Genomic DNA, 22,785 nt, shown 5'->3' on the forward strand with positions numbered 1-22,785 from the left:
GAGAGGTGTTGTATTTTTCTCTGTTTCTAGGTAACCTTCTCAACAACAACATTCTACTTAAGCAGGTGAGTAATCAAGATTAAGGGAGACTTGTAATCATGTTTGGCATTCCTTTCCAGTAAGAAATAGAGTTGTATGATTATTTTTTAGTTTTATAGGAATGTATAACCAATGTTAGCAATGTATTATTTTTGTTTAACATTTGAATGATTCTTCGTATGACATTATAATTTGTGCAATTTATCTTATTTTTTGAGTATGAAATTTTATTTTATATTATGCAATGGATTGTATTTTTTGTATTTGGTATTTTATTTCTATTATGAGAAATTAAATGCAAATTTAATTTAAAAATTAATGAATATATAAATTTCTTTTTTTTAAACATTTAAATTTACGATACGCAAAAATGTGTGTCATCTTCATTTATGACATGGCCTTTCTTGACAGGAGCTTTCTTGATACGCATTGTGTGTCATTAACACGCGCGTCGTAAGGTTACGACACGCGAATGCGTGTCGTCTTCCTTTATGACATGGCCTTCCTTGATACGCATTGCGTGTCGTAAACGCGCGTCGTAAATGAGCATCGTAAATGCGCGTCGTCTATAGATGACGCGCAAAAGCACGTCGTCTCTCTTTATGACATGGCCTTCCTTGGCACGCATTTGCGCGTCGTCTGAGCCTTTTACGACGCGCAATGAGCGTCGTAAAAGGCTGTTTTTCTAGTAGTGAATTGAACTTGTTAATCATTTTCTCAATGTAATGAGACTGTGAAATTAATATTCCTTGATGTTCACGATTGATTCTAATTCCAAGAATCACATATGCCTCCTCATATCCTTTGTGAAGAACTGAGATGATAAAAACTCTTTGGTTATATCAACTTGCGTTTGATTAGTACCAAAAATTAACATATCATTTACATACAAGCATATGAACACTCCTTTACGAGACTCATCAAATTTGATATACATACACTTGTCTGATTGATTCAACTTGAAACCATGTGACAAGACAACATCATCAAACTTTTGATGCCACTATTTTGGTGCTTGCTTAAGTCGATACAATGATTTAACCAACTTGCACATCTTATGCTCTTTTCCATGCATAATAAAACCTTCATGTTGTTTCATATATACCTCTTCCTCTAAATCACCATTTTAGAATATTGTTTTAACATCCATTTGTTGAATCACCAAATTATGAATTGTTGCTAAGGCAATCAGTAGTCTAATGGTAGATATATGAGCAACTGGAGCATAAGTGTCAAAATAGTCAATGCAAGGTTTTTGTCTACAACCTCGAATATACAATCGAGCCTTAAACCCATCAATTGATCCATCAACTTTCATTTTCCTTTTAAGTATCCACTTGCAACCCAAAGGTTTGCATCCAAGAGGAAGATCAAACAAGACCCAAGTATTATTCCCCATGATGGAATCAACCTCGTCATTTATTGCTTCTTTCCAGAAAACAACATCTTGATATTTCATTGATTCATCAAATGTTTTAGGATCTTCTTCAACACTAAAACAATATGAATATTGATTTGTAATTTTATCTCTAGAACCCTCAACTAGGTAAAGCTGAAAATCATTACCAAGTAATTTAGCTTTCCTTTGTCTTTTGCTTCTTCTGAGCTCAGGTGATTCATTTCAATCAGGTACAACTTCCTTGGTAGTTCGACTGGAACTAGAAACCAAGTCCTTTGGTCTAGGTATGGATGAAAATCGGTTTTTATCAAATATTGCATCTCCAGATTCTATAATAGTGTTAACTGAAACATAAGCATTAGGTTCGATCTATAACATAAAACCTATAATCCTTGGAATGCTCATCATATCCAATAAAGATACAATCAATACCTCTTTCGCCCAAAGTATTCATTTTTGGTTCAGTTAGTCTCACAACAAACCGACAACCCCAAACTTTAAGATATCCTAAGTTTGGTTTCTTTTTGTACCAAAGTTCATAAGAAGTTACCTTGTTCCTTTTGTTTGGAACTCTATTTAAAAGATAACATGCAGTTAGTATAGCTTCTGTGACATCCCCAAATTTCACGGCCAGCAAAGACCGATTTATTTATTCTTATTTAAAATTAGAGTATCCTTTTTAAAGAATAATATTGCGGAATTTGTTCCCAAAAATATGATAATGATATCATTTTCCGAAGAAATGTATTTTATTTATATTAAAAATGTTGGGATATCATCGTTAATACAATACATAAGCATAAATTCAATAATACAAGCCTTACACTAGTTTAACTAAACTACTGGTCTATAAGCATCCATAAATCGCTCATCATAGCATCACACTTGTGTTTTCGTGCCACTACCTGAAATACAAGAAACTGGGTGGGTTAGGCTTGGGGGGCTGGTGAGCACATAGGGTTTTCAAAACACAATAATTGTATTCTTTGTTATAAATTTTCATCAAAACATTCAACCCGATTACACATTCCGTTATCCTTACTTTCTATCTTTAAGCATCTAATTCAGGGGACCTATTCGAAGGAATCATCTTCAGGATAGACAATACTGCTTAGGGAATTCCTTAGCAATATATATCAATAAGGCAACCATGGGGGGATGGAGTACACCTGGTGAACACTTAGTTGAAAAACACCTACAGGTTGTGAGCCTGCTAGCGTTCCATTAGGCTGTCTAGAATAGTTTGTGGCCGTCATCTATACTTCCTAGATGACTGGTTTATCTATAAATTCAAGGCTTCCCATCATCTATATCATCTTTCATCTCTCATCCTTTATATCATCTTACATCTTTATAGGTATAAAAATGCGTATATAGTTTAAATCAAGTAAAACATATATAAAAATCGTTTATTTAGCATAGATATCAGGAGATAATAGGCACATATAGCATGTAATTATCTTAAATACTTTATATCTATGTGTAAGATGAAAGTAACTATGCACTCACTTGCTAAAGTGAAGACTCGAAACTCGGACAATGCTTCACTTGAGCACTTGGTTTTTCCTTTGACGTGACCTAGGTTCAATTAACACTAAGTCTTAGACTAATATTCCTTATGAATAAAGATAGCCTAGACCCATCACTAATTCCAAATTATACTGATCTATAGCTGATAACAGATAACTAGCTAGGATCATATCGAAGGTAGGGTCTGTTTGGTATACATAGTATACTGTTTGGAATTCTCACTTTAAACACCTCACTAAATCCAGCCTAGACATCATCCTTGTAAGTAGATCAATCAGTAATTCGACATTAGAACTACTAAAAAATCTTATTTATAAATTCATAACAATGAGTATTAATTTTAAACATAAGCTACACTAGAATAAATAGAGTGTAATTTAACCCACGTAGATTCTTTGGACAAAAGTCCGAAAATTATACTGGCGGAACTTTGGGCTGACATCTACTAGACATTGGGATCCTAGGGACTTCTGACTTGCCAAAATATCCTAACTACTAAGGAAAAATTCGGACCAAATCGAGAGTAATCGTGAGAGAGAGAGAGAGAGAGAGAGAGAGAGAGTGAGTGAGTGAGTGAGTGAGTGAGTGAGAGAAAATGTTGTGGGAAAGGAATGAGCTTATGGCGTCAATTTATAGGCTGGAATATGGGCATGCATGTCGTGAAAAGGCCTTACGTTGTAACACCGTGAATTTCAAAATAATTTTTTCGCATAAGATAAAAACATTTTCATTTAAATTTTCATAAAACATCAAGTTTAAAACTCCAATCCATATAATACAAAATCCCAAGATCACATATTATAAAATCCCCTGCGTGTGTACAGATCAAGCCGGCGCCTTCCCACGGTTATTACTAGTACGTGAAACAAACAACACTAACACTGTAAGCACAAAGCTTAGTGAGTTCCTCAAAATACCACACAAAACACATATTAGTCACTCGAGGCTGTAACTCTGGGGGTCCATAGACCCTGCTCTGTGAACCCACTGGTTCTAACTCTGGGAACCTTCCGGTTCCAACTCTATAAACATGCACATCATAAATCACATAGAAATAATGCAGTACAACACATAACAGGCATATAGCATACAAATACTCTATCACATAACTCTGATTACCTACTCAAGGTAAAGTATAGTGAGAAGACTCACCTCGTATATCTCGATAACTCGTGAATCCCGGAAATCACTCGTGCTCGATCCTCCGAGCTATAATCCTCCTATAACATCATGTATCTCTAATTAACACTTTTACCACTAAGGTTGACTACCCCTATCAAGTCAACACTGGTCAACTCTAGTCAACAATCAACGGTCAACTTTGACCGGCCTCGGCGAGTGCACTATGGCGACTCGGCGAGTCTATACTTGTTCACTGACTCTCTGGGATCCCCTCCTGACACGTCGAGTACACCCCCAACTCGACGAGTCCCACCTGGCATGAATCGTGGGGCCACCACGACTCAACCCGCCGAGTCTCAAGAACAACTCGGCGAGTTCCAGCTCGACTCAGTCCACCTGTCAACCCTCTCCAACTCTCCCTGACTCACTGAGTCAACCCTTAACTCGGCAAGACCACTCACTGAGTGGTTAAGGACAATATTCATGCTACTCGCCGAGTCTGTTCTTCAGACTCGGTGAGTCCATGCCATGCATCAACTCGATCTCGCTTCTGAGGTCAGATCCGCTCCATCAACTCATAGATCTGGCCCTCCTAAGCTCATTCATCACGTAAAGTCACAGTCTTGGCTACCATGCAACACCTACAAGGCTCTTTTTGGAGAAATGACCTCTAAGATGGCAACCCTAGCTTCCAAACCCAAAAGGAGGGCATAAAGCATGGCATTTGGGACTCTCTGGACCTACTAAGGTCCAGATCTAGGTACCATATCCCCATGGGACCTCTCACACTCCAAATACAAGGCAAACAAGGCATGAAGAAACCCTAGATTTGACCATATCAACAAAAATACGAGAATAAGCTATGAATGATACCTCAATAAGTTTCCTCTGACGAAATGGAAGTAGATCCAAGCTCCCCAACTCTCCTAGCTTGATTTCCCCCTTCTTTTCTTGCAAATACACACAATATTGGTGAATAATGGCCTCTTATCTCACTCACAAGAACTCACAGCTGATTAGGTGCTCTCAAGGACAAGGTAGCTGCAATGAAGGGCCATAAGGTCCTTTAAATAGGGCTTAGGACCGGGAAATTAGGGTTTCATTAAACAGCGCAGACTCGCCGAGTCCATTCCTTGGACTCGCAGAGTCCAGGCGCGAACCCGCGTCCAGAACCGCGATCCTACTCGGCGAGTCTGAGCTCCAGCTCGCCGAGTCTCCTCACAAAATACCAAAAATATATGAATAAAAGATACCTGGAAATCCGGGCTGTTACATACGTGCCGCGTACATGGTCGATGTGCTTGCCCGGGTGTGGTGTCTAGTGTCGAAATCTGGCTGGTGCTACACAATGGCTTCTAGAAGGCAGACGCGTGCAACGAAATTCAAACTTCAAAATTGCATAACATCTTCATACGAACTCCTTTTTCAACATTCTTTATATTCACACGTAGATATCGACGGGATCTACAACTTTCATTTAGACTTCGTTGACTAATTTTGACTTTTTTTATTTCACATAAGCTTTAATTGTTAAAGCTCGTATAAAATGCGTAACTTTTTCATCCGACGTCCGTTTTCGACTGTCTTTGTATCGTTGGGTTCTTATTAACGAGATCTTTAACTCTTGTTTAGATTGTTTAGGCTAACAATCGACCGATCTAAAATTCGATATTTGAGTTGTCTATTGTTACGTTGAATCTTAGAAGAATCATAACTTCCTCGATTGAACTCAAATTTGGAAGTTCTCTATATGTGCGCTCTTGATTTAACAACTACTATGAATTTTGGTTAGGTCACTAAGGCTAAAATGTAACCTAACATAAATTTACTTTTTACGATGCGCGTTGCCGAATCGGGTCGAATTGCGAAACTTTGACAGACCATAACTTCTTCGTTATAAGTCTGATTTGAGTGTTCCTTATATCTCCGAAATACTTATCACGACTATTTCAACTTTCCTCAAGGGTATTTTGCCTAATTATTATTCTATTTTAGACGCGTATTTTGTTCTTATTTTATTGAATTATCGTAAGCACGTATACTACAAATAATCACATAATACTCAAATAATTTGCCTTTATTATATCAAATAATTTACAATTGTTGACCCTAACTATTACATCATCTTATTAATTCCAAGCGAGAAACGCGGACGTTACAGTTTCTCCCTAGAAACCATCACTCAAACAACATAGAGTTCACCATTTCCTTTAGAAATATAGTTTTCCTTTCAGAAATCTCATTTAGTTGAGGAGTATATGGAGCAGTTATTTCAGGTATAATTTCAACAGATTGGAAATAACTAGGATCATAATACTCTCCACCTCGATTTGTGTGAAATCTTTTGATTAAATCATTTTGTTGCAATTCAACTTCATTTTTAAAAAAATTGGAATTCATCAAGAGCTTTGTCCTTGGAATGTAAACAATATACATAGAAAAAATGAGAATAATAATCTGTAAAAGTAACTATATATTTCTTATTTCCTAAGGATGGAGTTGAATGCAAATCACATAGATCACTATGAATTAATTCAAGCATAACAAAATCCCTTTTAACATTAGGAAAAGGTTGTCTAGTTATCTTAGTTAAGATATAAGTTTTACATTTTTCTATGTTAACATCAAAAGATGGTATTAATCCAATTTTAGACATTTTAAACATTCTTTTATAATATATATGTCCTAAACAAGCATGCCATAAAGAAGAAGAATCAATACTAGAACAAGCCATGTATATAAAATCTGCAACTTTATTGTTTACATTCAACCTAAACATTCCATTACAATAATAACCAAACCCAACAACTGTACCACATTTAGCTAATACAAACGTATCAGATTCATAGACTTGTTTATATCCACATCTATTAATTACACCACCAGAAACCAAGTTCTTTCTAATCTTAGGAACATGAATAACATTCTTAAGAAGAAGACTTTTTTTAGAACTAAAACATAAAGACACACAAGAGGTGCTTTATTATGGTCCCCTATGTACATCACCAATCCATCATTAACTACTTCATAATCCTTGAACCAAGAGCGATCTTTACACACATGACTCGTCGCCCCCGAGTCTATCCACCATGCATGATCATCATCCTGAACATAGAATGATTCAAAAATAAGTGTTACATGATAGATAACAACAATAGTAGTAATTTCAGAAATAAAATTTTGACCTTGTGGTTTAGGACCTTGATCATTAGATCCTTATCTAGAAGTGCTTGCACCATTTTTGTTCTTCTTCAAATGAAAATCTCGTTTCATTTGACCAGGTTTGTTGCAATTCCAACACACAAGTTTTTCTTTCTTATTTGAACCTTTGTGATGGTCATCTTTCTTCTTCCTTTTTCCTTTGTTATTTTTCTAATGTTTGTCATTTTCTACCATGTTCACTGAACATCCAGGAACTTCCTTTTCTTTTCCCTTTTCACTTTCTTGAGCTTGAATACCCTCTTCAATTCTTAAGTGACTACCAAGTTGTACCAGAGACAACTCTTCCTTTTGGTGTTTCAAAGTGTGCTTAAAGTCTTTCCATGATGGGGGCAATTTGTTAATGACACTTGAAACGGAAATGCATTCATCCATTTGCATCTTATGTTGTTCAAATTGTCCCGGAATCCTTATGAGTTAATTGTATTGTTCCATGACAGGCCATGAATCCACCAATTTGTAATTATTGAAATTACTAACAAGAAACTTCTTACTTGAAGCATCCTTAACCATGTATTTGGATTCAAGTGCATCCCATATATTCGTTGCAGATTCATGATTTTGATAGATGTCAAAGAGAGTCAGACATACCATTCAGAATGTGCCCACAATATATGTAATCATCATTTTCCCATTTGCAATGTTTTCTGGTGTGTTCTAGCGTTTCATTCTCTTGGGCTTCTGGTGCAAGAGTACTCAAAACATGTACAACCTTCAAAGTGGTAAGGGGAAAGTGCATCTTTTTCTGCCAACGACGAAATTCGTTTCATTCAAACTTATCAAGTTTACCAAACTTAGAACTCATGTTCCTGACAGATTCTGCCATTGTTATCCCTTTACAGAAATTACAGATTTCAAATGTTATATTTTAGGGAATCAGAAATAACAATAAATACAAACTTTGATAGATTCAAGGATCGTGTTTTCAAACACTTTCTGAGATATATAATTCATCCTTTTTACCTGGGTACACAAATTCAGAAGTGGGATAATCCAAGAATGAACCAATCCAAATTACAGGCCTAATTCGGATTGGTAAAGATATAGTACATTGCTTGATGTGTTCTTGAGAGAGAGAAAAAATATTAATGAACATATTTCAAGTATATGTTTGTAACCCTTTTTCTGGAACAAAAAACATGTTCTTATACAAGAGGGAAATATAGTTATTGATGATTGCATGCAAATTTGGCGCCAAAATAGGTAGGTATCAGACATAACCAACACATACATCATCATGGTGTCATCAAGTGAGTTTTGACGGGAATATGCATGGCTGCAGTCATACCCGATATAAAAATTTGTTTATGTTTTGGGGTGTTGCCCCAAGCCAGAGGCTCTGCCCATTGGACCTCGCTAGAGGCGTTGCCCATAGACCCCGCCAAGGGGCTCTGTCCCCGGACCCCAATATCTCAAGCTCATATGAATCGCTCTTAGTGTGCATCCCTCACCTCCAACATCAGTGAGTGAAATAGAATTCAGTCTATTAATATTAATAACTACACTAAAACATGTTAGATAACATTTAAATCACCAACATCACACACTCCAAATTAATTCACAATTAATTTAATAAAATGGTAATTTAGTAAATGCACTATTCAAAAAATAAAAGTTGGAGTTTTTCATAAATTATGACATATAAATATAACTATTCTAACAATAACAAATCCACTTGTAGGGGATAGGGGCAAGAAGTTGGGGATTGTAAGTCATATTGCTATCTCTAGTCATCTCAACACAGTTGATTCATATAAGAAAAAAAAAACCTAAGAAAACTCTTTTGGAGTGCTTTATCCATGTCAATTATCGCCAATACGTCACCAACGAAATATATTCAAATCAAGACTTTGAACAATCAACCAACATGCAGTCCAACATTAAATGGCTTGAGTCAATCATACCATGAGGCCTACACCAAAAGGTCCATAAACAATGCAACCACACAAAACACTCAGTAATCTCTACCGAATTTATCCTCAAAAGTTCTCTACAAGAATACAACCTCATTTTCATAAACCAAAATACTAATGCCATTTCCAATATAAAAACCACATTACTCCTAGAAGACTTGTTACAACTAGCAATAAAGTAATATTCTACCACGAACAAAATCACCAAATTTGCAAGCAACAACATAAGACTAGAAACATTACATTGCATATTTTGCATATGGTGAAACTGGTTTATTGTTCTTCAGCAGCGAGTGTCTTCTTCAATTCCTTTTTGTTCACCTAAAAGAATACACACAATGATTGATTAAGTTTTATGTTTTAAGTTTTAAATCCTTATAAATGCAAGCAAATATGGTCTTAGGATTTTACCTTCCCCATGGCATTACGAGGCAGTGATTCCCATAAGAATAATCGGGTTGGTAGCTGAAGATAATAAATGGGAAAACAACATCAGTAAACAGTAATTTTTTATAGTTGGGTTAGTAATTTATAATTGCAATGAAGTTACATTTTTTTAACCAATTTAAGCAATCAGGTTTTGCATTTTTTAGCAAGGGTTAAATGAGAGAAATAACAACGTACTTCATTGATTTGTCTATTACAAAAATAATAATTTAAAAACTCTACCAAATTAGAGAAATGTCATAAAAATGCATAACAAATTTCACTACTATAACTTGGTAGATTTTTCAAAGTGTAATTTCCTACTAGGAAAAGAAATAGAAAGTGTACAGTGTTACGAACAAGAAAACATGGATTAATTACATAAAAGACCCTGTATATTGGGTTTTTTAAGGATTAAACATCAAATAAATGAAAGTACAAATTTCTTAGCAATGATTATGGAGGGAATAAGGATACCTTGTATGGAGCAAGCTTCTGTTTAGCCCATGAAGAGAGTTCATCCAAAGATATTGCAGGCTTCAAGTCTTTTTCACGGGCTTTCTTTATCTCCATATCTGGCACAATTATTGCAGTCACTGCTTCTCCATAAGTATTATCCGGTAACCCCAACACACAACATTCTGAAATAGCTGGATGCTGTACAATCAAGTCATATTAAATGAGGGCAAATTCGTAAATTTCCTTGATTTTCTGTATTAAGTTGTTTTTTTCTACGCTAAGTCAAAAGAAAACATCCATATATAGCTTGCTAGAAAACAATACATTGTTGTTTCTTCTTATAGCTTAATCTGAACTGAATGGGTTAATGGGTTGAGCTAAAAAAGCCTAGCTTAATGTATTAAGACAATAACTCTTTACCCATTTTCCCTTCTTTTTTATTCTCACCTCCTCTCAAGTTAAGATGATGAATATTAAGAAACTAGATATTAATCTGTAAGCTTTCTATTAGGCAGGGACCATTTTTGTAATTTTTTGAACACATGGACTGTTTCTGTTAAAAAAAACTGCATGGGGACCTTTTCTGTAAAATACATGGACATTTTTTGTAATTTATTTTCTACATAGGGACCAAACCTGGCAACATACAAAATTCTATGGCCAAAGTCTCGAACCCAAAGAGTATACTGTAATTTTTTTGAACACATGGACCATTTCTGTAAAAAAAAAAACTGCACATGGACTTTTTCTGTAAATTATATTGATAGTTTTTTTAATTTATTTTCTACACAAGGACCAAAACTGCCGACATAGGAAAGTCTTTACACACATGGACCATTTCTGTTAAAAGAAACTGCACATGGACCTTTTCTGTAAATTACAGGGACAGTTTTTGTAATTTATTTTCCACACAGGGACCAAACCTACCAACATAGGAAAGTCTTGTGTCCAAAGTCTGAAACCCAAAGACTATAATATTCCTAAGGTCAATTGCCTCTAATATATATAAAATAATTTGTTTTTTTTTTCAAATATAAGGGTAAAATGGTCATTTAGTCTCATTTAGAAGGTTTATTAGTCCATTAAGTAAAAAAAAAAAAAACAGCACTTTGAGAAAACTTACTTCTAAAAGAATTGCTTCAATTTCTAATGCTGACAACTTGTATCCACCAACCTTCATTATATCAGCATTAGTACCTAATTTGAGGATATAAAACGTGTCAAAAACTCAAAATACACGCTCATAAATAACCAAAAACACAATGGAAATGAAAATGGAAAACATTTTTAAAAAAAAAAAAGCTTACGTCCTAAAATGACATAATATCCATCTTCATCAACTCTAACAGCATCACCAGTTTTAAAAAAGCCACCTTCTATAAATGATTCCTTTGTTACTTCTGGACGTTTCCAGTATTCCTTAAACAACGAAGGGCTTTTCACACAAAGCTCACCAACCCCATCATTAACATTATCTTCTGTAAGAATCTTGACCTATTTATTACAACAATTATAATCCCGAATTATAAATTTGTATATTTTTTTTTTAATTTGTATAACAAATAACATATAGTTCTAGATTTTTGTTAATTTTGCTAACCTCGACTCCTGGAAAGGGTTTGCCTACAGTGCCTCCTTTTCGCATTCCTTTTAACGGATTTGAAATTGCCATCACAAACTAAAAGGGCAACAACGAAGGGATAATTACAGAAATTACCCTTAACAAATTTACTACCGATAAAATAAAATTGCGAAACTGTTCATATTTTGCAATTCGTCTAACAATTTTGCAATTGGAGTTACTTTTTACAGACAAAAGGAGCAAAAAGATGTAAAAAGGGTTATAAAAGCTTTTATTTTGTGAAATTCCGAAATATTGTGAAATTGGTGGGACCATTTTATAAAGCAATATCTCAATTTGTAGCATCACTTTTGCTATTCGTAATAAAAAGTGGTCAATTGGTTAAATGCCACATCATACGATGGCTATTTTTGTAATTATCAAAAAACAGAATCTATTTTGAGGTGACTTGTAATAAATAAATAAATAAATAATAATAATACCTCTGTCATGCCATATCTTTCTAATAATCGATGTCCTGTGATGGTCTCCCACCTTTGCATTACGGGTAGGGGTAGAGCTGAGGAGCCACACATCTGGAAATTAAAAATGTTAATTAATTTATAATTTTTAATATCAAAATCCAATTAATTAAAAAAAAAAAAAGGTTATATTATTATATCTTTATGTTTTTGAAAAAATATAATCACCATTAGACGCAGTTGGCTTCCAGCTGTTGCAGAAGCAGCTTGTAAGTCTGGATCCATTGCATCATAGCCTTGTATCAGCCTTGTGTACATGGTTGGAACCTAAAATAAAAATATAAAAAAAATAAAAATAAAAAAATCAGATATTATAAGGACAAGGACAAAATTGGTAAATAATTTTAGCCATTATATGATACGAAAGTTAAAAAACATATTTTTGTTTGGTTTTCTTAATTATAACTTGCATACGCAAAATATATTTTGTATATGCAACATAAATGAGAAAGATAAAAGTGGAAGAAAAAAAAAACATCTTTTTCCACATTGTTTTAAATATTAAAAAAGAAATGGCATACCCCTGTAAATACAGTAATTGCATCATCAAGCTTAGCTCCTTCTTTTGGATAAGATTCACGCCATCTTTTCCAAATACCACTCACACTAAACTTTGGCATAAATTCAACCTAAAAAAAACATAAATATATATATATATATATATATATATATATATATATATATATATATATATATATATATATAAATTTATAATTGGTGATGATAAATAATTTATTTTACTTAATTGCAAATTTCATAAAAGTGTTTGATTACCATGGACCCCGCATAAAGAGGAGCAAATAGTGCGTTGAAGAGCCCATGAACGTGTACAGATTTGAATTAAGAATCAACAAGAAACGTGAAACATTTTTGGAAGAAATAAGGACTTGAAAGTAATATTTTAATGTTTATTTAAGGATATGGTGTAATGGAAGACAATGTAGAAAACGATCACTTGATGTGTATTCCCAAGCTGTTGATAATGTTTTCACCTGAAATTATGCAGCAATTAGAAGATCATAAACATGTTTTTTTTTCCAAAATATATGAATCTTTCACAAGTTTGGTTTTTAAAGTATTTTCTTTCAAAACAGTAAATTACCTGTGCTAAAATGCTACTGTGTGTATGAACAACTCCTTTAGGTTTCCCAGTTGTTCCACTAGTATACAAAATCAATGCTGGATCATCATCTGTATGAATAAGACAATTTTATATTATTATTGTATATGAAATTATATATATGTTAAAGAAGATGGATAAATACCTTTTATGTTATTTGCAAATACAATCTCTTTTTGATTATCTACTGTTTGTGAAGTCATGATAGGAACATCTGGTATTAGAGAAAATTGAGCAGCAGTTTTAGCTGCAACTTTTTGCATAAGCTCACTGTGATCTTCAGTACTCAAAATCATGGACACATCCTTCAAAAGTCAAATAAACAATGTTGTATTATTGGGAGAATAAAATTTTATCTTACAAAAGCCACAGAAACCACATTAAAGAAAAGGGTATGTTAATTGAATAAGGAGAAAAGAGTCATTTTATTGAATTTCATTTCTTCCTATTAAAGCAATTTTAGCAATATCATCCAAATACAAAGCAGTTTCTTCCAAATAAAAAACATAGGAAAGTAGAAAAGTTTAAGGTTGTTTTGAGAGCAAACCGAGTCAGTCATGACATGTAACAACTCAGCTTCAGGGTAGCTGAGTGCAAGTGGAACAGCTACACCTCCATTTAACCATATTGCAAGTACTCCAGCAACAAACTCAGCACAAGGTTTAGCCACAACACCTATTCTAGCACCATTTAGACTCTTATTATTATCCTGCAAAAGTGATTTCAAGATAAAAGATTTTGGTCATTTTCATGTCTCATGAGAAATTATATACTGCAAATTGCAATACTATTTTAGTATTTTGTACTCACGAGTTTTTGGTCATGATTGGATAACAAAAGGGATATTTTTGAAGCAGAAGAAACTAAATGGTTGTAGGCATAACTCTTGTCATCGGCTTTCAGAGCAATACTTCCATGATTAGCAATCTCTTTCACAACCTCCATGGATGTTCTACAACCTGAAGCTATATGTAATTGCACCAAGATTAACTAAAAATGTTATCATGATGATGATTTTACATTATACTCAAAGAGGGGATGATTATAAGTTCGGATTGTATCTATAAGACTCCATTAATGCGATCATTCAAACAAGTACGGCAAAAACGATCATTCATATATCTATCAGTTGTTAAAAATTAAACAATTAGGATGATCCCTAATGACATTCAATTCAGTAGTCGTAACTATCGGAATGCATGTACAATTTCGAAAGACGCATAATTGAATTCCATAGAACCAAGCATTTTGACGAACAGTTGGAGTACAATTACAAACGTAACATTTACCGATTCCAAAAAAACCTAAAACTTGAAGTGATTACACGTACAAGAACCACAGAATCATATAAGAAACGGGAAGGGGAAAAAGGGAAAGACAGTACAAGCGATTATTGAAAATCAAGTTGGAAAAGCATCGATCAACTTACCAGAAAATCGACGAGACTGATGGAAGCTAGAAATGAAAGGAGGATTGTAGTGGGTAAGGAAGTAGTTGAAGAAGAAGACTTTCTTGTTGAAGTTATTATGAAGAATGGTAATAAATGGAGAGCATCTGTTCATCGCTATTTTCGGTGAAGGGCACTATATATATTTATGGCGTACACCAACTGGCAAAAGTCGTGAAAATCAATAAATTATTGAATTACCAAAGATGTTTGTCCACGTTTCTTTCATCCATCGACATCACAGGGAAGAGACAAATGTTTCGTGTTGAAGGGAAGATTAGATAAAATAGATTACGTAGGAGCATACGCTAATTTCGAGCGCGAAGGGCATCTGATCACTGATCTTAGCCTTTTGCCTCGCCCTTCACTTTAATTTGGTGAACACATCTGTATGGATTTTGAACTTCTAACATCATAGGGTTTTAGCAGGATTAGCAAAGATGGAGGGAATTAGTTCTAGGTAGGGTCAAATGAAGGAGCGTTACGCAATGAAAATTGAAAACCTAAACTCACCTTTTTTTTTTTTTTTTTTTAGGTTTTGAATAGAAACCAGTAAGTAGCTAGAAGTAAAAGTCAAATTTATGTTTGCAGAAAATTTTTTAATGTTACACGTATTAGAAACTAGGCGAATGCCCGCGCGTTGCACAGAAACACCTATATAGTTGAGGTCTTTACAAATATATGATTTTTTAAATATGACAGTAACGTCGTTGTTAAATTTGATATAATAATTTGTATATACTAAATTGATATAATATATTGATTATTTTGAATTATATGATAATATATACATTTATTATAACTTCATAATCTCAATCGCTTGAATGACTTCTACCCACGAGTTACACATGAATGAAATTAAATATAACATATGATTTGATGTTATTTATAGTTGTTTTTATTGTTAATTAGTTTTTTTAAATTTTATTTGCTTAATGTTTTAATTTCTATCATTATAATTATTTAAAACATCAAACATTGTTTTTTTTTATTTTAAAGTTAACAATATAATCATTTATATAGAGTTGTTTTTAACTGTTGTTATTGTAAGTTAATTTAAATTACTTATTTGGAAACTTTTAACGATTATAAAAATATATTTAAGAAATATTTTAGTTAAATTGAGATTACAATTTAGTTTTTGCTTTTATCACTATAATTTATCACTTTTAACTATTTACAAAATATTCTTTAGTTTTTTTAAATGAAACTGAAATTTATATTTGAGTTGACATTGTAATGCGCAGAAACACCTACATAGTTGAAGTCTTTACAAATATATATTTTTTAAAATATAACACTAACGTTGTTGTTAAATTTGATATAATAATTCGTATATTAATTTGATATAGTATATTGATTATTTTGAATTATATGATAATATATAAATCTATTATAACGTCATAATCTCAATCGTTTGAATGACTTATACTCGTGAGTTATACATCAATAAAATTAAATATTATATATGGTTTAATATAATTTATAGTTGTTATTTTTAACTAATTTTTTAAAATTTATTTGTTTAATGTTTTAATTTATATCATTATAATTATTTAAAACATCAAACATTATTTTTTTGATTTTAAAGGTAACAATATAATCATTTATATAGAGTTATTTTTAACTATTGTTATTATAAGTTATTTTAAGCTACTTATTTGAAATTTTTTAACGATTATATAAATATATTTAGGAAATATTTTAGTTAAACTGATATTACAATTTAGTTTTTGCATTTATCACTATAACTTATCACTTTTAACTATTTACAAAATATTATTTTGTTTTTTAGTGGAACTGAAATTTATATTTAAGTTGACACTGTAATGTTATATTTAAATTAACAATTTAAGCATTTTGTTCAAATTGTTCAAAGATTGTAGCTTTAAACTGATAATGGTTTACATGCAACAACATTTTAAATCTAATAAATTAATTATAATATGTTGAAATTTAAAGACATAACTTTATAAATAGAAGTAAAGATATTATTTTAAAATTGAAATTTAGTCTATTTATGATTACACTTTAGGTTTGATATTTATTTAACCTTATTAACCAACTTACAATCATTATTAGAAAGACACTACAATTTATCACTTTTAACTATTTATAAAATAATCTTTGGGTTGTTTAAGTTAAATAAAATTTATATTTAAGTTGAGCCTATAATGTTATATTTTAATTAATATTTTAAGTATTTTAGACAAATTGTTCAAAAATTATACCTTTAAAATGATAATGGTTTACATCCAACAATATATTAAAACTAATAAATTAAGTATAATATGTTAAAAGTTAAAAAAAAAAAACATAGTTTTATAAGTAGAATTAAAGATATTATTTTAATATTGAAATTTAGTTTATATATGAATACACTTTAGATTTGATATTTATTTAACCTAATTACCAAATTATAATTATTATTATAAATAAATTGAAAAGTCATGGGAGTTTCAAATGAATGTGGTGAAAGGAAAAAAGAATGGGGTTTCAAATGCATGAGATTCAAGAAAAAATGCTAGCTTTATAAGTATGTATGATTCAAAAACACCTAAAAATATTTTTTCGTATGAGTAGCCTCAAGTCATTACTTCAAGTTGGATTTTGAAGCTAACTAATTAAATTCATCTTTGCTTTCTTATATAGTACACCTATTAAAAATTTCAGGAAAAAAAATTGTATCAACGTCATCATCAAAAATAAAACATTTTTTAGGAACTAGTGAAGGTTCCCTGTTTTATGAGGGTTGGAAGCCTACAGTTAATTCGAAATTCAGAAAACTTTAGTCCTAACTTTCAAGCATCCACAAGGATATCATCTTTTAAGATTTCAAGCATTGGGATTTAAGGTTTGGGGAAAAAATCAATCATATTCCTTGTAAACTGCAACAAATGTCATTTTTGTTTTTTATCGGTTGCATAAAGAAATTCAATTCATACATAATGGAAGAATAGAATAGATGATGAGTCCTAATTTAAACTCTTATGAAATAAATATAAAGAAACAATGTGTCGGAGTATGAATCTTCATCATAAGTACAATGCTCACCATATTTGGCTTCTTCATCATCCTAAACGATTATTATATTTTTAATGTAATACATTATTTATTGAATTGAATAGAGTTGAATATAAAGAGGTAAAATAACAAAGAACATTACCTGTTTAGTGATCCATAAGCCAAAAAAGCACCAACACAACACAAATAAGTAGAATAAAAATAATCATATGTTGAACATTTTGGTTGTGGCTGGGCTAATTGGCTCCGAGTATAATGATGTTAAAGCCGCCAAAATTTTATTCTTATTTAATTTGAATTAGTGACCTCTTGAGCAAACATCTAACATGGAGGCCTACACATTCATGTCATAGCTTAAACCTAATCATTGTCTAGAAGTAAAATAAAAAATCATAGTTACTCAATTTGATCAAGGTTTGATTGGGTGTCAGCAACTTTAGTAATTTTTTCCTGTTTGTTTATGTTTTAAAAAAATGTTAAAAGAAAAATAGCTGGAATCACATTCCTTCAAGCAAACAAGTATTTTTTATTCATTCCAACGGAATAAAGTCTTGTTCAATTTAAGAATCAAAATGGGTGGGTGTGACTATGACTCGCCTTAAGTTTAAGAAGAACATCCTGGTTTTGCACGATACTCAGCTATTGAATTAGCTTGCTTCCGGAACTCTTCTTTCATGGAGCTTCACATTCCACTCCTACATAATCTTTAAACAAAAATCAAAAGTCAAAACACTTATTAACAAAAGTAGAAACCAAAATAAATGCTTCTCAAGTTGCACAATAGCAACCTACTTACATCTTCCTACCATTATAGGCAACATAGTTTATCTTTTAGACAAAACCAACTTCCATTTTTCTACCATTATAGGAAACTGAAACATACTTTATTTTTTAGCTAGAATAACAACCAACTTAAATCTTTATATCATCACGGGTAAGTATGTTTTTGTTTCTTAGGCAAAATAGTAATGAAGTAGCCTTTTTCTACCATTCAAAGAAAATTAAGGTAAACATATACTATAAGAAATTTATAAAGGATGGGTACCTCCTTAACAGTCTTTCTAGTAATTTCATATGGTAATTTGATACAGGGGTAATAGTAGTGGTGACACTGATACTTGTCCTAGAGGCACACAAAATCACATGACTTACCAATTAAAAGAAAAAAAAAACACAAAAATATTTGATTATTCGGCATTTAGAAAGATAAAAAAATCTTATTTTTCAGAATCTTTTACTTTGAAACGACAAAATCCAAATATATAATAATAGTATTAAAAACAATCCATCCCAAACTGGTAACGAAATCTCAGATGTTACATATTTTAATTATAATATTCATATTTACTCTAATAAATAAAGATTTATTTTGTCACATGTCAATCTCTTATGAGTTTTGACACTTGTCATTTTTTTGTATTTTTTTGAAATAAATAATATCCACATGTTAATTTCTAGGCTTTTTTTTCAAATTTTAAAATTAAAAAGCCACATAATATTTATAATTATATATGTAAAGTATTAAATGTAATAAATATAATACTAAATTGCAATAAATATGTTTCTTCCTTTCTTATTCTAAAATTTTATTTTAAAAATACTTAATGTTTACATTTTGATATTTATATTTCTTTTTAATTAGTTAACTCGTGTAATACACGAGTCTCAAACCTAGTTTTAATAATATGGAAAACACCACCAATCAATTTCTACTCGAATCAAATTAACATATTATTAATTTAATTATGACCACTGCATATTTAAAGTTACCCTTAAGGACCTAATAGCAATGTAGGTAGGTTTTTGGAAAAAAAAATCAAAAGAAATCACAAAAATAGGGAAAAAATGTCAAAAGAACAGGAAAAATCTATAAGTTGAAAGTACAGTGCTATTTACTTCATTTATAACCTAAAAATAGAAAAGTCACCAAATGGCAATGTAAAAAATATTACTCTAACAAATAAAGATCTATTTTTGCCACATGTCAATCTCTTATGAGTTTTGACACTTGTCATTTTGTTATATTTTTTTGAAATAAATAATATCCACATGTTAATTTCTAGGCTTTTTTTAAATTTTAAAATTAAAAAGTCGCATAATATTTATAATTATATATGTAAAGTATTAAATGTAATAAATATAATACTAAATTGCAATAAATATGTTTCTTCCTTTCTTATTCTAAAATTTTGTTTTAAAAATACTTAATGTTTACATTTTGATATTTAGATTTTTTTTTAATTAGTTAACTCGTGTAATACACGAGTCTCAAACCTAGCTTTAATAATATGGAAAGCACCACCAATCAATTTCTAGTCGAATCAAATTCAACATATTATTAATTTAATTATGACCACTGCATATTTAAAGTTACCCTTAAGGACCTAACAGCAATGTAGGTAGGTTTTTGAAAAAAAAAATATCAAAAGAAATCACAAAAATAGGAAAAAAATGTCAAAAAAACAGGAAAAACCTATAAGTTGAAAGTACAGTGCTATTTACTTCATTTATAACCTAAAAACAGAAAAGTCACCAAATAGCAATGTAAAAAATATCTCGTATCCTAATAAATAAGTAGAATATGTCCACGTGTCACTCTCCCAGCCCCCTAAATCGTGTTTTCCCGCTTAAATTATTAAGTGAATTTCTGAAAATACCCATTGGTCGATTCAACTCACGTTTAAGGATTATTAGGAACGAGTTTTGCGTTTAAAATGGAAACAAATTCCTCCATTTTACTTATATCTTCTCCTGTTTTTTCTCCTTTTAAATCTGTGGAGTTGTAATCTCCTAGAAGATATAACCCAAATCTCCTTAAATCGGATATATATCATCAATACAAATTAGTATATTACTTCCTTCTTTATTCTTTATCTCCCCCGTTTCTCACTATAACCAGAGGACTAAGAAGGAGAAGCCGAATTTTTGTAAAATAATTATTGCTAAGCAACAACCAGAACAGATCATGATTGATCTCTTCCAGGAGATTACAACTCCAAAAGCTTCAATTTTTGAGATTCCGACGAGGCTGAGCGCAGATCCGAGCATTGCTGATCTTTCGGTTGAAGGATGTTGTTTTAAACCCCCATTTTTATGGTAATCATCGTTGTTTTTCGTCTCCATTAATTTCCTTATTCTCGAGCAAATCCAATTAGATGTAAACTTTAATCGTTGATCTGTTAATTAGGGTTTCATCGAACTGTTTTGGAGTTGAAGATGGAACTGTTTTGAAAACCTTCAATCATCTCCTTCATAGAAATAGAAAGGTGGATTTCATCGAACAGTTTAACGAAAAGCTTCTTGTGAAACCAGAGAATGAAAATCTTCAGATTCTTGATGTAAGAATCTATTCTTTTTACCTATTTGTGTATAAAACATTTGAAAGATCTTGACACCACTGTTTATGTATTTATTTAGGTACGTAATTCTGAGTTAACAGAAGTGAGTAGAACATAATTCATGACACCATCAGCATTCATCTTTCTATATGAGAATCAGTTGTTCTTGACATTTAGAAACAGAACAGTTGTTGTTTGGAATTTTCGTGGGGAGCTTGTGACATCATTTGAAGATCATTTATTATGGCATCCAGATTGCAACACCAACAATATATACATCACAAGTGATCAGGATCTTATTATTTCATATTGTAAAGCTGATTCTGATGATCCTTTAACAGAAGGAAATGGTAAATAAATTACTACACTATTTCACATATTCATTACTCTCTTTAATAATCAACAAAATAATATTTTTATGAATGGTGCAACAGCAGGATGGATCAATATCAACAATATTCTAACAGGAAAATGTCTAGCAGATCCAAAGTTTCACTATTTCAGATAAATTTAATTGATTTGCTTGGCAGTTATTCCATCCTAAGTCCTTCCTTTCAACCTTGGGATTCAAACTCGAAACCATTATAGCAATATACTTAAAAATAAAAATAATTGTTATGTGTGTTTCTGTTCAACTGTGCTGTTATATGTGTTACATTTTCTGGAATAGTAGACAGTGTCATATTATAGAGAAAGTGCATTTTGTTCCTTTTATAGAAAAATGAAATTTAACAATAAAACTTTAGAAACTATGCAGAAAAATAGCATTGTACTTTATAAAAATATGATTTTTAAATTTTTTTACAAAGGAAAGTACAATGTTTTTGCTGTGTGACTATGTGCTGTAAAAAAAGTTGCAACAAATGTGACTGTTTTGCCCTTGCTCAGAAAACTAATTCTAACTAAAAAATCAACATGTAACCCTTGGTCCAAAACTACTTAATAATAATCATATTATTAGCAAATTATGAAGTTTTTACTTTTACCAAAATGTGATATGTGCAAATGGTGGGTTAAAAAGAAAAGAAAAGGTTATTTTCGTCTTTATTTTGGATAAAGGACATTTCGGTCCTTTTTCGCAAGATTATCCTAAGTAACATTGTTGGTTGTTTGTTGTTACTTCTTTTGTCTAACTTGATTGCCCTCTGAAACTTTGTTTTTTGCTCTTACAACTATAACTCATTTCAACTACTATTCTTATTTAAGCATTGTACTTTTTAAGTACATTGCCATAATTTAGTTTTAGTTTTCAAATAAACTCTTAACATAATCTTATTGTGACTTTTTTTTATTATTTTATGTGTAACTGAAAGATGAAGTTGATTAATGAATGTACTTTCATTTTACTTTTTATATATATTTTGGTTAAACATGAACTATTCCTACAAATGCGTATTTTTAAAAAAATTACCATAATACCCTTTTAGCTCTAAATTGCATTAGAATTTGATTTCCCGACTTTGATGTGCTATGATTTTGCTGCATACCCTATTGTAGACTCTAAAAATAAAAGTATCCATTTGGAACTTGCTACCAAGGTAAGATTCTTACCTATGATGTTCTATTGGTTGTCTCTATTTAAGTATAGATCTAAAGGTTAGCATATTCAATTGAGTTTTAACCACCCTTATTTGTTTGGATTCGAT

General features: G+C 31.5%; 1 protein-coding gene and 1 pseudogene across 4 annotated transcripts; one reads left to right on the forward strand and one right to left on the reverse strand.

Moving 5' to 3' along the window:
- Positions 1 to 6,808: 6,808 nt before the first annotated feature.
- Positions 6,809 to 15,176, reverse strand: LOC111900808 (probable CoA ligase CCL8). 4 transcript variants are annotated; one of them, XR_008231744.1, is made up of 18 exons: positions 14,760 to 15,176; positions 14,141 to 14,295; positions 13,878 to 14,039; positions 13,476 to 13,635; positions 13,313 to 13,401; positions 13,132 to 13,202; positions 12,985 to 13,036; positions 12,732 to 12,839; positions 12,379 to 12,477; positions 12,172 to 12,264; positions 11,708 to 11,785; positions 11,415 to 11,601; positions 11,231 to 11,304; positions 10,126 to 10,305; positions 9,634 to 9,687; positions 9,466 to 9,543; positions 7,276 to 8,760; positions 6,809 to 7,195 (listed from the first exon to the last, which is right to left on the reverse strand). XR_008231744.1 is itself a non-coding variant. In XM_052770508.1 (17 exons), exons 1-16 carry the CDS (start codon positions 14,890 to 14,892, stop codon positions 9,496 to 9,498), a joined length of 1,743 nt encoding a protein of 580 aa, XP_052626468.1. In that variant the 5' UTR covers positions 14,893 to 15,176; the 3' UTR covers positions 8,878 to 9,221; positions 9,466 to 9,495. The 4 variants fall into 4 exon arrangements, 2 of the variants coding, with proteins under 2 accessions (XP_052626468.1, XP_052626467.1); XR_008231743.1 differs by having other exon boundaries at positions 7,276 to 8,808; XM_052770508.1 differs by lacking the exons at positions 6,809 to 7,195; positions 7,276 to 8,760 and adding an exon at positions 8,878 to 9,221.
- Positions 15,177 to 20,766: 5,590 nt separating this feature from the next.
- On the forward strand, positions 20,767 to 21,647 carry LOC128133559 (uncharacterized; annotated as a pseudogene).
- Positions 21,648 to 22,785: the final 1,138 nt, after the last annotated feature.

This window comes from Lactuca sativa, chromosome 4, assembly GCF_002870075.4.
Source record: "Lactuca sativa cultivar Salinas chromosome 4, Lsat_Salinas_v11, whole genome shotgun sequence".
Classification (NCBI taxonomy): domain Eukaryota; kingdom Viridiplantae; phylum Streptophyta; class Magnoliopsida; order Asterales; family Asteraceae; genus Lactuca; species Lactuca sativa.

Excerpts from the sequence above, each read along its gene's own strand:
- LOC111900808 (XM_052770508.1), bottom strand. The coding sequence starts at position 14,892 with ATGAACAGATGCTCTCCATTTATTACCATTCTTCATAATAACTTCAAC. Across the intron at positions 12,265-12,378 it reads GAAGCCAACTGCGTCTAATG|ATGTGTGGCTCCTCAGCTCT; the intron begins GTGATTATATTT and ends TTTAATTTCCAG. Across the intron at positions 11,602-11,707 it reads AACCCTTTCCAGGAGTCGAG|GTCAAGATTCTTACAGAAGA; the intron begins GTTAGCAAAATT and ends TGTAATAAATAG.